General features: G+C 41.8%; 1 protein-coding gene across 3 annotated transcripts in view; it reads right to left on the reverse strand.

The window, feature by feature from the left end:
* The window catches only part of Tnik (TRAF2 and NCK interacting kinase), a 400877-nt gene that overhangs the window by 25404 nt on the left and 359942 nt on the right, over positions 1-15531 (reverse strand). For all 3 annotated transcript variants that reach the window (XM_038348394.1, XM_038348395.1, XM_038348393.1), the window contains one exon: positions 5981-6110. In XM_038348394.1, coding sequence (XP_038204322.1) covers positions 5981-6110 — 130 coding nt within the window. The remainder of the gene's footprint in view (positions 1-5980; positions 6111-15531) is intronic.

Genomic DNA, 15531 nt, shown 5'->3' on the forward strand with positions numbered 1-15531 from the left:
AAGAATATGGAAGGGGATTTTGATTTTAGCCATTCTGACAGGTGCAAGATGGTATCCCAAAGTTGTTTTGATTTGCATTTCCCTGATTGCTAAGGAGGTTGAGCATGACCTTAAGTGTCTTTTGGCCATTTGAACTTCTTCTGTTGAGAATTCTCTGTTTAGTTCAGTGCCCCATTTTTTAATTGGGTTAATTACCATTTTAAAGTCTAGTCTCTTGAGTTCCTTATATATTTTAGAGATCAGACCTTAGTCTGTTGCGGGGTTGGTGAAGATCTTTTCCCAGTCAGTAGGCTGCCTTTTTGTGTTAGTGACAGTGTCCTTTGCTTTACAGAAGCTGCTAAGCTTCAGGAGGTCCCATTTATTCAATGTTGCCCTTAATGTCTGTGCTGCTGGGGTTATACATAGGAAGCAGTCTCCTGTAGATTTTCTGGTATCCTCTTCAATTTCTTTCTTCAAAGACTTAAAGTTCTTGTCAAATAGACCTTTCACTTCCTTGGTTAGAGTTACCCCAAGATATTTTATGCTATTTGTGATTATCATGAAAGGTGATGCTTCTCTGATTTCCCAAGTAAGGGGTACACTCATCTATTGCTGGTGGGAATGCAAACTTGTGCAACCACTTTGGAAAGCAGTGTGGCAGTTTCTCAGGAAATTCGGGATCAACCTACTCCAGGACCCAGTAATTCCACTCTTGGGAATATACCCAAGAGATGCTCTATCATACTACAAAAGCTTTTGTTCAACTATGTTCATAGCAGCATTATTTGTAATAGCCAGAACCTGGAAACAACCTAGATGCCCTTCAATGGAAGAATGGATGAAGAAAGTGTGGAATATATACATATTAGAGTACTACTCAGCGATAAAAAACAGTGACATCTTGAATTTTGCATGCAAATGGATGGAAATAGAAAACACTATCCTGAGTGAGGTAACCCAGGCCCAAAAAGATGAACATGGGATGTACTCACTCATAATTGGTTTCTAGCCATAAATAAAGGACATCGAGCCTATAATTCGTGATCCCAGAGAAGCTAAATAAGAAGGTGAACCCAAAGGAAAACATACAGTTACCCTCTTGGATATTGGAAGTAGACAAGATTGCCGGGCAAAAACTGGGAACTTGGGGGTGGGGTGAGATGGGGGTAAGGGGAGATGGGGAAAGAAAAGTGTGAAGGGGAGGATGGGGAGAGCTTGGGGGAATGGGATGGTTGGGATATAGGAAGGGTGGATATGGGAGCAGGGAAATATATATCTTAATTAAGGGAGCCATTTTAGGATTGGCAAGAGACTTGACTCTAGAGGGTTTCCCAGGTGTCCAGGGAGATGCCCCAAGCTAGTTCCTTGGGCAGCTGAGGAGAGGAAGCCAGAAATGGCCAGATCCTATAGCCATACTGATGAATATCTTGCATATCACCATAGAACCTTCATCTGGCGATGGATGGAGATAGAGACAGAGCCCCACATTGGAGCACTGGACTGAGCTCCCAAGGTCCAAATGAGGAGCAGAAGGAGGGAGAACATGAGCAAGGAAGTCAGGACCATGAGGGGTGCACCCACCCACCAAGATGGTAGGGCTGATCTAATGGGTGTTCACCAAGGCCAGCTGGACTGGGACTGAAAAAGCACGGGATAAAACCGGACTCCCTGAACATGGTGGACAATGAGGGCTGCTGAGAAGCCAAGGACAATGGCACTGGATTTTGATCCTAGTACACATACTGGCTTTGGGGGGGGGGGCTAGCCTGTTTGGATGCTCACCTTCCTAGACCTGGATGGAGGGGGAGGACCTTGGATTTCCCACAGGGCAGGGAACCCTTACTGCTCTTTGGACTGGAGAAGGAGGGAGAGTGGGGGGGAGGGGGAGGTAAATGGGAGGCAAGGAGGAGGCAGAAATTTTTAATAAAAAAAAAGAATATGGAGGGGGAGAAAGCAGCTCTGTGGAGAGAAAACAGGGAAGAGGGGAGACAAACAAAGGTGCGAGCAGGAGATGCCAATAGCAGAGCGCTCAGGGTAGCTGTATAAGCCCTTGTGTCTTTTTAGCTTTAGGCTTCACCCCTACCCAGGTAGCTCACTAGCTTTGTCTTCCATGGAATATGCATATAAATAGCTTGGGAATTTCTTCTTTCTTTGTGTGCTACCTTCAGTTCCCCTTGCTGTCCCCCTGAACTCTGTAAAAGTGTGTTCTTTCTTTTTTATATATCATAAAAAGAAGCTGCGTGGCACTAGCTAGTGTTCTCATTCAGCTGGATAGGTGGAAAGATAATGGAGAAGGCAAAGACAGCTCCAGGAAAGTGCTACAGACAGAGGTCCATTGGGTCCCAGGAAAGGCTTCCAGAAGAGAAAGTCAAGTCAGAATAGAATGGGAAGAGGAAACGCAGGATAGCATTTCCATGAGATAGGCCCCATTAGACAAGATGGCTGGTAAGAGCTGATGTGGCTCACTCTAGTAGAGTAGAAAATGGTTCTATGAAGTTTAAGGTGAGACAGGGGAAAGACATAGTAGCAAGGGTGTGCGTTGCACCACATGGGCACTTTATACATGACATAATCACAGAACATGGCCAATATAGTCTTCTAGAATTTTCTCTTCTACTCACAGAAGAATGAACTGAGTGAGTCCCTGATGGCCACCCTGTGAAAGTCAACTCACAGTATTCTATAAGCTAAACTGTGGCATAATCAGATAGAATTTAAACTTTGAAAGTTTGTTTTACTTTTACTTTAACCTATATTTATTTAATTTCTTAAAATACAAGTGTTTTTTAATTTTTTTTAACCTTAAGGCTTACTTGATGGTTAATTTTATGTGTCAGATTAACTGAGCCACAAGGTACCCAGATTAAACATTATTTCTGGGTATGTCTGTCACATTGTTTCTGAGCATCCAGGAGAAGAGCCTTTGAATTGGTAGAGTTGATAGGTAGATTATTATTCCCAAATTATGTTAATAGGAACCATAATAGAATAAAAGGCAGAAAAAGAAAAAAGCTGTTAAAAATAAATGTTGTGTGTGACATGTGGGTGTATTTGTAAATCTGGGCCCATGTGCATGGCATGATTGCAGAGGTCAAAGGACACCTTGGGAGTTGCTCCTCACCTTCCAGCCTAGTTAGGTAAGTCTCTTGCTGGTGAGGGCTGTGTCGTTCATGGTAGCTGATCACAAGCCTCTGGGGTTCTCCTGGCTCTGCCTCATGTTTCACCATAAACTCACTGGGATTACACATGCACACTGTCAATTCTGCTTTGCCATGGGGTCTGGGGTTTCAGACTCAGGTCCTCATGCTTGTGTTGCAAATGTTTTGGATCCACCGAGTCGTTCCCACAGCTCATTATTTGCCTACTCTCAGTCTCTACTCACTGCGTGAGTTGGGACATCTTATCTCGTCTTTACCCATTTCGCACTGGGAGCTAATACAGTCTCATGCGTAGGAGTCATTAGATTTCTTGTCCTCCATAATCACACAAGCCACCTCCCCATGGGTGCTCTGTTCTCTCTCTCTCTCTCTCTCTCTCTCTCTCTCTCTCTCTCTCTCATTTAGGTTAATATGGTTTTTTTAAGACCCCACATTTTGGGGCTGAGAGTCTGAGGAGATGGCTTAGATGATAAGGTGCTGGTCATGTGAGTCCGAAGACCTGAGTTCAATCCCCAAGACTAATCTAATTCCAGAGTTTGGGAGGCAGAGGCAGCAGGTGGCCTCCTGGCTTTCTGGCCAGACAGCTCAGCTATTTTGGTGAGCCCCAGGCCAGTGAGAAACCTTGTTTCAATAAAGAAAGATGTGATGGAAAAACTCCCAAGGTAGTCCCTTGGTCTCAACATGTATGCACACACATGTGCACATACAATAAAAAACACTAAAAACCTATGCTTGGTAAAAGTAGAATTTGGAAACTGAGAGGACTCGTGGTGTGAGGGCCCCTCAGCAGATCAGCTTCACATAAGCCGCAGGTGCACACGATTCTGAAGGTGCTGGTGGCTGTGGTCATCAAATGTTGGGTGATTTGAATGGCATGGAATTGTTGGGTGTGGTCAACAGCAGAAATGAGTATGCAGCTCTAAATGTCTCCCTGGAGATACCGACTGTTGTAAAGATTCAGTCGTGTAAGGGACTGGGCTGTTTCCGTTTGGAGCTAAAGAGTGACTCATTCTAGAATACTCCCTTGGGTTGTAAACTCTAATAGGAACACTCTGTCTCTGTACTAAAATAACCCTTCACGATGCTGGGAGCTTTATATACAAGCACCATACCATGCCAGCGCTGCCAGCCAAATCCTTTCTTCATTGCCAGCATACGTGAAAGCATTCTTTCAAGTCTACTTGAAAGATTCGACACAGCATAAAATAAAACCTTAGCAAGCTGCTGTGCGATCTAGCTGTCTAGTTACAGCTGCACTGCCAATTTTACTTCAAGGCCTATTCATCTCGCAATACACTTTCTTTCTTCCTCGCTAAAGCCAGAGACCGTTGGCCTATGTGGAGAGCAAAGTCTCTGAGTGGAGTCTTCTAGCCCTATCCTCTCTACAGAGAGAGCGAATGACCGTGCCGTCTGTTTATGCTTTAGAGGAAAGAGGAAGTGATAAGAAGCGAGAGGAGACTGGAGTTTTTGGTGAAAATGAAGTAAAACAGTTAACGTTTACCAAGTACCTAAATTTACTAAGTAGTCCGTTTCACGTTGTCAATCACCCAATAAAACACATGGTTTTATTTATGAAGGTGTGTGCGTGTGTGTGTGTGCGTATGCGTGTGTGTCTGAAACTGATGCAGGGTACCTTCCTTGATTTCTTTCCTCTTTAGTAGCTCTGGCAAGGTCTCTCCCCTGACCCAGACCCTGCCAATTCTGGCTACTCTAAGTAATTGGCTTGACCAGGGGTTTCCTCTCTGACTCCTGAGTGCTGACATTTCAAGTGGCTGTCACACCTACATGGCTTTGTGTGTGTGTGTGTGTGTGTGTGTATTCTAAGGATCCAAATTCTTATCTTCACATGTGTGTGGCAAGCACTTTATCCACCACGCCGTCTCCATAACCTGTTCATTAAGTTTTCCAGAGGATAAAGCAGATGCAGAGAAACACGTGGTGATATTTCCCATTATTTTCTTCTCGAAATTGCACGCAATGAAAAGAGAAGATGGTTCTGATTGCTTGGGGCACTTCAAGTTAACAAAGCTACCACAGGGCACGCAGTGGAAGGCTTCCAGTCAAATAAAATTATATTCCCAGACTTAATAAACCAACCCCCTTTTGAAGGGCTGGAGAGATAGTTCAGCATTAAGAACGCCGGCTGCTTATCCAGAGGATGGGGTTTCCATTCCCGGCATCCACATAGAAACTCACAAGTGCCTGCAACCCCAGGCAAAGGGGATGGAGCACCCTCTTCTGGCATCTGTAGACATTAGACATGCATGCACCTGCTACACAAACATACATGCAGGCACAACAGCCATACACATAAAAATTCAAAGCTGAAAACAAACGGCAAAGGCACACCTCTTAGTTGGTTTCTGTGTTCTCCAGTCCCAGCTGCTGTTTTTTTTTAAATGTTAATTTAATGAGCTACAAAGATAGCACAGTCTCTAGGAACTACGGAGCATTTTAGATGAAAGCACAAGGGTGAATCCACAGGGGAGAGGCTAACACAACCACCGTCTCTACCAAGAGAGGACTTTCATTTCTGTTCCTGGCACTGGGAACATCTGTTCTTTGAAGCTCCGTGTCCTTAGGCTCAGATTTTATACTCTGATTTGCATAGCTGCTGTTGAAGAATTGGGCCTAATGTAATTAAATCACTCTGCAGAAACTTGGGAGGGCACAGAAAAGAAGATGGCAGACAATAAAACCACTCGGCCACTTGGAAGCACAGGTTCCTAGCCTTCCCTAGCCAGCGCACTTACAATATGTGCTATAAGGATTCTATGTAAAAGCTTGAATAGAAAAACATGTAAGGGCTGTGCTTCGTTTCGATGGCTGTTACACCAGCTCACCTCTCTGATCATCAAGGTTCCTTCTCTGGAAATACTGGTGCCAAAGGTGTCCGCATGTGAGGTCTCCAGTCCATGTGTCCCAACCATTCCCACGTTGTACTGCTCATTGCTCCCCGGACCTCCTGTTGGTCTGAGATGAGAAGAAACGGTAGTCACGGCAAGATGTAAACTCATTTTCCAATGAAGTGATATAAAATGTAAATACCATTTCCTGTCCAGATGCACTTCTAATTGGAGCAAATGCACATGACATAACATTTGCCATTGATATTATTTGTGTGGTCACTGCAGTGACTTTAAGGACATTCTGTATTAACACACCTAGATTGTGGTTTCCATTTCTGCAGGATCTTGACCTGTGTTGTATCCTATTCTCAAATCAGACTGTGAGTGCTTCCTGCCTCCAAGGAAAAAAAAACTGATGAAATCAGCACCCAGGCTTATGAGGCACTACTGACTCCCCAGGCCCCACGACCTTCTGTGACAAACGGACATCTTGACTTACCTTTGCACTTGCTAGTTCTTCTGTGGCCCTTGGTTGCTTCCTTCTCTTTCCTCTCTTTTTTTCTGAGAGACAGATACTTTATCTAGTTTTTTTTCCTTTTGGTTTTTCAAGACAGGGTTTCTCTGAGTAGCTTTGGAGCCTGTCCCGGAACTCACTCTGTAGACCAGGCTGGTCTCAAACTCACAGAGATCCGCCTGCCTCTGTCTCCCAAGTTCTGGGATTAAAGGCGTTCGTCACCCTGCCCAGTAAGATACACTATCTAGAACACCATCTCAGGACCCACATCCAATCCCACTTTAGCCTTCACTGTTCTTATTGCCATTTGTAATTCCTTTAAGACATACGCATACACACACACACACACACACACACACACACACACACACCCCATGTGGGGGGATCTGGAGTTGGGTTTCTTACTAAAGAAAATCATGTACTTCCTTTGAGATTTGGCCTATCTTAAAACTCATCAATTAGGATGGGCTGGCTGGTCAGTGAGCTCAGGGATCCTCCTGTCTCTTGCTGTCCAAAGAGGGATCAAATGCACATGCCACCATGCCTGGCATTCTTACATGGGTTCTGGGAATTAAACCCAGGTCCTCATGCTTGCAGGCAGGTACTTCTGAACCATACCCTTGTTCGCTGAGATTTTCAGATCTTTAGCCTACAATCTTCATTTCCTCCTTCTCATTAGAACACATGCTTGTCTTATTGTTTTACACACCCAGGCCAGTACCACCTTGATTTATCCGTGTTTTGTGATCAAAATGTGTGGTATCTTTAAGCAAAAGGTTTTTAGCATCAAGTTCTGGCAGGAACCAAAAGCAGCGGCAATGTTTGAGAGCATGGAGGGGTCTCTAATCAACAACTTGAAGCGAGGTATCCCACACCTGAGCTTTTTATTTGATAACCTGTGGCTTCTAGGAAGAGCATTAAAATTTATATTATAGACAAAATATACTCACATATATAAATTCATATCACACATACCATATATATGTATGAAGTTTATGAAATAGTAGGTATCCATGTTTTTTTTTTCAATCTAGACAGTATATACCTAGTATGTAACATGGAATACAAAAACGAATCATTAAACAAATGGGGATTTGTGCTACTTCCAATGGCAGTTAGCTGGGTCAGCCATGAACTAGTCTGCTAAACTCAAACAGTACTCAGTGCTTTCCTGAATCTCTCTGTTCAGGCTATACTGGTGTACATTTATTCCCAGGTTTGTCTTGCTATTGTGTTATGTATTCCTTCAGAGATCAATGGTAATCTAAGAATGTGATGATCTATTCACACGAGACCCACCAGATTTATGCTAGCAGACACATGGGAGAACTTTCAAGGATTAGGTGACAGAGCACACAGGTAGTATGGGGTGCGGTGACAAGGTGACAAACATGCCCTGTGCCATGCAGAGCAAGTGGCATTGCTCAACAAGGGAAACACCATCACATCTGAGCTTCATTCAGATGATCAAAAATATAAATATCCTTTATCTCTTGCACCCAAATTGTTTGGCAGACAAACTTGGAAAGTGGAGAACCAAGCAGATGCTGTGGCTACGAGTTCAAGACTTAGGGGTTTCCTTGTTTTAGATTTCTTTCTGCTGTTTTAGCAATTGATTAATTCAAACTGTGTTTTTAAAATGTGAAGTGGTATCAAAAAATTATCACTTGGAGAACATTCATCATTTTAGTCTTTTAATTCTTGTTATCTCTTTAAAAGTTGTCAACGAGTGCTGGGTGCCTTTAATCCCAGCATTCAAGAGAAAGAGGCTGATGATGTCCAGGAGTTCAAGACCCAGACTGATCTACATAGTGAGACCCAGTCTCATAAAATAAAATAAAAAAGGAGAAGACACCACCAGTTGACATTCCAATATCCAAGAGCAAAATCTCACAGGGCACAGCCCCTAAATGAAGAAGTATAGGCAGTTAATGGCTGCCGAAAGGGAGAATTAGTCTTTCCTGGGTATGGTTTGCCTAATTGGTTATCTAATACTATTTTATTTTTAATTAGAACTTAATTACATTAATGTTTGAACCCAATACATTAATTCACATATATATTTAACAAGAAAAAGAAACTATGGATTTAAGAGGGAATAGTGAGAGGGTGTGGGAAGGACAGAAGAGGGGGGAAATGATGTAATTAAGTTCTAATTAAAAATAAAATAAATTATAACACAAAAAACTAACTACTACATCATGACCAGACCTGTCCATAGTTTCTTAAATATGATGATAGTTTTAAGATGTAATCAAATATTCACTCCAAGAACCAAGAAACACACTAGGTTTACTCTAGCAGGCACACCGCCGAAACTCTTGCCAAGGATTAGGGTAGCTCAGTGTCAGACTGCTTGAAGTCCGGAGTTCAGTCTCCAGCAGCAGAAAAAGGACTCTCATCCAAAATGGAGAATCAAAATAATGAGAGTAAAACCGGATCTAAAATGGACAGTGTGGCCAATATTTTAAAGTTTCTCACTTGGAGTAAAGGACTGAATGGACCCAAATATGGGTAAGAATTGATGTGTTTGGGATAAAATTCAAAAATCTACTTTCAGAGAAGGAGCTATTAATATTAACCACATTCCCAAACACAGGAAAGCCATTGTTATGGTTATTTGTGGCATATTAATAGATTGGTAAGTCAAGTAGATCTTAAATCAAAGCCTTCTCTTATTTCTCTGGAACTTAATCTTACCTATGTTGTTCTTTTTCTTAAGGGGACTTAAATCTTGTTTCAAAGAGTATGGAGACCCAAAACTGTGAGCCTATTCTCCCTTGTGTGAAGGTCAGAGAGTTTGAGGTTGCTCAAAGTTGTTAACAACAAGTGTGGCTGCACACCCTGGTAGGTGTGTAGGGAGTGGTTCCTTGATGTTTTGGACATTAAGATGGCCCATACCGGTAGATCCTCTGCACTCTGACCACAGGTCAGAATTCAAGCATACTTCTGCTCCTTCTTTTGAATTAGGAGGTTTGACCTAGGGAGTGGCTGCCTTCAGGATACTTGGTCTAGGGTGGGTTCACTGCCTAAACAACAGAATGCTTTTCTCAAGAATGAATGACTTGATGTCTCAAGTACTGAAGCAAGTAACTGCTCCAGTTGTCCATGTATCATGTTAAAGCCATCTTTGGCTTTCCCTCCTGTTGTATTGGGTATAAAAATGTATGGAAAATTAAACACAAGTGATTTCAATATCCACTGGAGCTCCTTCCCAGCACTATCCTATGTTTATCAAGGCCTTCGGGGGGGGCACTTGTCCTCCCCTCTGTCCATCAGACATTCTCTGCTACTACCACAGGGTGAGGCTGAGATTGGGGCCACTGCCAGCTTGGTACTGTCAGGTCATGGTCTCCATGACCACAGACAATCTCATTTCAGTTTTAATTTGTGATAATGGCTCTCTTTCTCTCTCTGTCTACATCTTGCTGTCTGTCGGTCCCCTCCCTCTCTCTCTTCTCTCTTCTCTCCTGCTAGTCCTGCCCCAGAGGTTGGTCTCCCCTCTCCCCTCCCCTCCTTTTCTGATTCACTTTCCTCTAATAAAAAAACAATTCTTGATAATGTTCTGACTCTATTCAAACATTTTAATCACAGAAAGTATGGATATGGATACATATTCATTAAAAAGACTTTTTAAAACTTCTAACAAAGAAAATTCTCAGTGAACTCCTTATACATTTAGCTAATCCTCTCCTTTTTAAATTTCATTATTATTTTAGTCAAATAATTATCATTGGTCCATTTTTTCATGTAAATTTCATAGTAAAGACTTACTACAATAATTCTTTTGTCAGTATCCTCTTCTAAATGCTTATGTGGTCACTTCTACCAAGTTAACATTTTCGGGTTTATTTTAAAGGTTTAAATCTTATAGAAAAGATTTATGTGTCAATTATTAGTCAATAACAGATAGACCATGTGTACCATTACCCACTGCCTATTTTTAATATTTGCTAAAACTTTTTAGATGAGACTACTTTTTTTTTTTTGCTTGAGTCAATGTTTATACTTTGACTTTTCTGGGGGAGCACTGCTTCATCTGTTACCAATTTTAGACTATTTCAAGTTCTATTTTATATTATTTCAATCAACAATATTCCCTATAGATGGTATAAAAGTCAATCTGTATTTATTCCTTAGTTAATTTGCTTCTAATATGGTAAGTAACTCCTTTTAGCTAGCCCTAGACAATCCTGCTACGTAGGATCATTCGGTTATGGACATTTTGTATATGTCTTTTAGGTTCTGTGCCTCTTATATTAATTACCTCTACATGTGCTATGCCACCACCATGTGTTCAACATAATGTAATAGCTTTTGATTGCAGACAATTCCCAAGACTCTCTACACACTCAAATCACCGCCCTACACATTTCTTTTCGAAAGGCAAAGTACAGCCCATGGTTCCCAGTCGGGGGCTGAAGACCCTGTTTAAACACAGCAGGCCTGAGTCTGTGGTGCTTATTCCTCCTGTTCCCCGACCCTTCTCTGGCCTTCCTTTTCAGTTGCTCTTCTGTGCCCCTTTCCTTCGTGGGGTCTTCTTAACTGCAAGAGATCTCTGAGACTCTGTTTCATCTTGTGTAATCTTTTAGCATGCCCTAATCTGTGGTCTTGATTATGCTCACCCATTTATCCTGCAATAATAAACAAATACCTCTAACCTCTTCATTCAATCACTTAGTTCTCTACTTCCACTCAGACATTTATATACCTGGGTAGCAGTTGAGGGCATGACCTTCCTCATGCAATATTTATCTAAGTGACTAACTTTCGAACCATTGGTTTATTGTGTTCACCATTCTGGATCCCTCCTTCTCATTCTTCCCTATGTCCAGCCTAGGCCCTTCCTATTGTGCTTCCTAAACACATCTCAAATTTTTTCTGATTTTTTCTAAAAGTGACCAAAAGAAGTTGGCTTCCTCTCTTTCATTAATGGCAGTCTTCTCCTTCAAATTCACTGAACAACTGATCCTTTTTTTCTTCCAACGTTCAGAAGTTCTCTGTCAACCGAGTTTAAAAGTTATAGGCCTTTATGAAATCTTTAAAGGTATTATTGGGCCCTTGTCTCTAATGGAATTTTAAAAGCAAGCCCTACCCTCTTCTAGCTCAAGCAATATTTAACGTACAGTTGCTTTCTGTGCATATTATATGACAAAACCCTCGGTGATTTGTCTGACCTGTTTCCCAGTCTGCTTCTTTCTTATTCTCTGCCTTCCCCTAGAGCACACATTTTTAATACGGTTCAGATGGCTCCCCACTGTTTCTACACAGACCTCTACATCTCTACACGGCATCCACACATGGTCCTTCAATGATTAGATCTCCTCTGTGTGTATGTCCTTGGTATTGTGTGACGAGTGTGACATTCAAGAGGCACCCAGTGAGTGTTCAGTACCTGACTGGAAGGCTTTCCTTAGTGTCCCTAGTAGGAATTTTACTGAGGGTTTTGATTTCTATCAAAGCATAGGTCTTTTGTAAATTGATGAGTGACTAGCTATAAAGATAATTATTATCATGTTTAAATGTATTAGGCAACCAATTCTAACTTCTGTCACCTAAAAAGGTACCTTTGGTACTGGATTCACTATGATGTATCAACATGCGTTTTGAAAATTCAGTGTATAGTATGGGAAAAGCAAAATCATTCTTTTCGGATAGCCATAGGGCTTTGTAGTGCAAAGAATCAATTCTAATGTATATGTACTTAAAATCAGGGTTGGTTGATGCTGGAGAGATGGCTCAGTAATTAAGAGTACTTGCAGATTTTTCAGAGGACTGGGGTTTAATTTCCTGTGTCCACATCATCCCTAAATCCAGTTTTAGGGAACCCAACACCCTTCTCTGATTTCCACCAGGAACATACATGGTGCACAAATATACACGAAGGCAAAGCATTCATATGCATAAAATAAATAAATCTAAGAAACTTAAAAATTAGACATTTAAAATTATGTTAAAGGCTTCCAGTAAGCATATAAACTTGGATAGAAAATCTGTTTTAGACCTATGTGAACCTCTTCAGTGAGGAGGGAAGGGGGAGAAGGCACTGGCTTAAGCAACCCCAGAATCCCCAAAGAAAAACAGTCTACAAGATGCCTAATCAACCTTTAACACTTGTTTCCAAACAGAAATAGAGTCTGAGAAAGTGTCCCAACCAGGAGGAGTCTAAGAAGCTGTGCAACTAAATGCAACATGGAGGAAGAGAAGGCCATGAGAGTCAAAGCTGGCAGCAGGCTTGGCCAGCCTGACCAGTTCATGTCAGTGCTGCTCATTTATGTAGCACAGGCAATGCGGATATAAGACGCTCCTCCTAAGGACTGTGTAGATAACTTTGAAGGGGCAAAACCCCAAATTCCGTTATCACCTTGATTTTCCTATAAAACCACAACTATCCTAAAAAAAGTAATGCTTAGAAACCATAAAGGAAAGGAGAGAAAAAAACCAAACCCCCAAATGACTATGGCTAAAACAACAAATATCGGCTTTTATTTATTTATTTATTTATTATTATATAATATTCTGTCTGTGTATATGTCTGCAGGTCAGAAGAGGGCACCAGACCTCATTACAGATGGTTGTGAGCCACCATGTGGTTGCCGGGAATTGAACTCAGGACCTTTGGAAGAGCAGGCAATGCTCTTAACCACTGAGCCATCTCTCGAGCCCCCAAATATCGCCTCTTATTGTGTTAACTATTCATTATTTGAGAAATAATTTTTCTTAGTATAGAGATTGGGTAGGGAAAATTAGCTATCCATAATCCTATGGAGTTTGTGAAAGACAAATTAAATCAAAACAAGCAATAAAATCCTACCACTGATTCAGATGAAAAAAATATAGGAAATTTCCTGTAATTAGAGTACTGGTTTGGAACAATAATTCCCTCTAATTGGATTTGTCAAAGTGCTCCTGGAGGGACTGATTCAATTCAATTCAATTCAATACAATACATGCTTTTGGGCACCTGCTTTCTGAAAGGTCCTTGGTTGGCAGAGGGGAGTGGACAGAAAAAATCCTGGCACGGTGCGATTGCTCAGCTTAAGCACTTAGTCTCCACAGAACAGACGGGTGCTATGGATCACTCCTACTCAAGGCAGGACTGCAGGACAACCGGACGATGGTAGGGACCCAAGGCAGGTGTGCCGGACGAAGGGACCAGGGTAGGGACCGTGGCTCCAGGAAAGGAGTGCACTGGGAAAGGGCTCCGAGACTGTCAGGAGGCTTCCTTTGGCTGGAATGTGCCAGGGCTATCATTGGTTGCAGGAATGCAAGGGCTTGTGAAGACTGAGGAGTAAAGTGTTGCCTGAGCATGAAAAAGCACGGGAGGGCAAAGGCCTTCAAAGGAGGCACTGCATAGCTGAAGAGGCTGGCGATGGCCTGGAACCATGGTGCTTTAGGGAGAGTGGAAGGAGGGAAAAGGAAGCCATGCGGCTTTCGTCATCTAGATGACGTCATGGGACTGATAAAATGAATTGTGTTAGGACTACATGGTCACTATCTGGACTTACTTTTTTATTAAAAAATATTTTCATTTACCTGTATTTGTGAGTGTATGGCACATGTGTGTGGGTGCTTGGGAGGGTAGGAAAGAGTGTTGGTTCTGGGAGCTGTAGTTACAAGCTACAGTATGTCACTGGGTGCAGGCATCAGGCCTATACTCCATCCTCTAGAAGAGCAATGAAGTTTCTTAATCACTGAGCCATCTGGTCAACCCATAGCCAGTGCCTTACAGTCTGAAGCCTGGATTGGGATTGCAGGGAACACATTGACACAAAGGGCACCTCTTCAGCTTGCTCCACATAATGCAAACGGACCTTGTTCTTCCTATCATATAAGCCTTTTACTTTTCCTGGCTATAATAATCTGTGTCTATCATATGCTTTAGTGATATACATATATTAAAAGTACTTTACAACTCTTACATCAGTTATAATCACTTATGCTCTGGGGCTATTTTTTCCACTCCCTAGCGCCCCTCATCCCACCAGGAGGTGTTACAAAATGCAATCAACTAGTTAGGGAGCTCAAACTTAAGTGGAATTCTATAGATTACATGTTATGCAACAGTATTAAGCTGTACTAAGATGATTTCTTATCTGAACACTGGAACCAGGGCTGTGAAAGCCTGGACCTCCATTTCTGAGAAGCTCATTCTGTGTGCACTTTGCAGGAGTGACTTGTGTAACAATGTATTTCTATTTTCTCTAAAAATATACAACATAAAACTTGAAAGTTCATCTTAACAAAAAAATATGAAGGCGGTAAGGACATATACAAAGAGACTGTAGCCCCAAAGCATTTAATATGTATAGAAGTAGCTGTTTTATAATGGAGTTTTAATAGTATAAAATTTCTATGGCATGTTGGAGAACAGACTGTATCTGTTTTTAATCCTCATGAAAAAAAAAACCTATAATTCAGATCATACTGGAATATACCACACACACACACACACACACACACACACACACACACACACACACACACACCTTATCTCTCTCTGTCTCCTTTTTCTGTGTGTATAGTCTTCAATGGACAATCATTTCAATCTATCTAAAATTTCCAGGTCTTTAAGAACTACGTCCGGTCTTGTCTCCACTGTAGCCTTAGCTCATCATTTGTAACCAGAGTTATAGTAACAGATCCTGTGAATGGCTTTACCAGAGTGTCCAAATTGTCCCACTGAAATGCCCTCCCTCAAACATAGCACTGATCACCTAATATTATGGCTCAAGATACAGTTTCCAATGGTTGCATGCTAACGTGCACACTATTGTTCTGGTGTTTCTGACCCAGACATTCTCTTCTACTGTGACAACTTCATGTTTACACCATATGCAGTCTTCTGTGTATTTTTTTCAAGTTTCCTCTGCCTGGATTTTCTGGTCCTATTTTGTGTTCTTACCTGTCTTTCTGACTATTATTTGGGTTACTAACATCCATGTCTTTCCCTTGGATCAGGCCATAGGTCTGGTCTTGCCATTTTGACTCACTGTAATTAAATCATGGTTAATTTGGAGAATTATTAGAA

Source organism: Arvicola amphibius, chromosome 11, assembly GCF_903992535.2.
Source record: "Arvicola amphibius chromosome 11, mArvAmp1.2, whole genome shotgun sequence".
In the NCBI taxonomy this organism is placed as follows: domain Eukaryota; kingdom Metazoa; phylum Chordata; class Mammalia; order Rodentia; family Cricetidae; genus Arvicola; species Arvicola amphibius.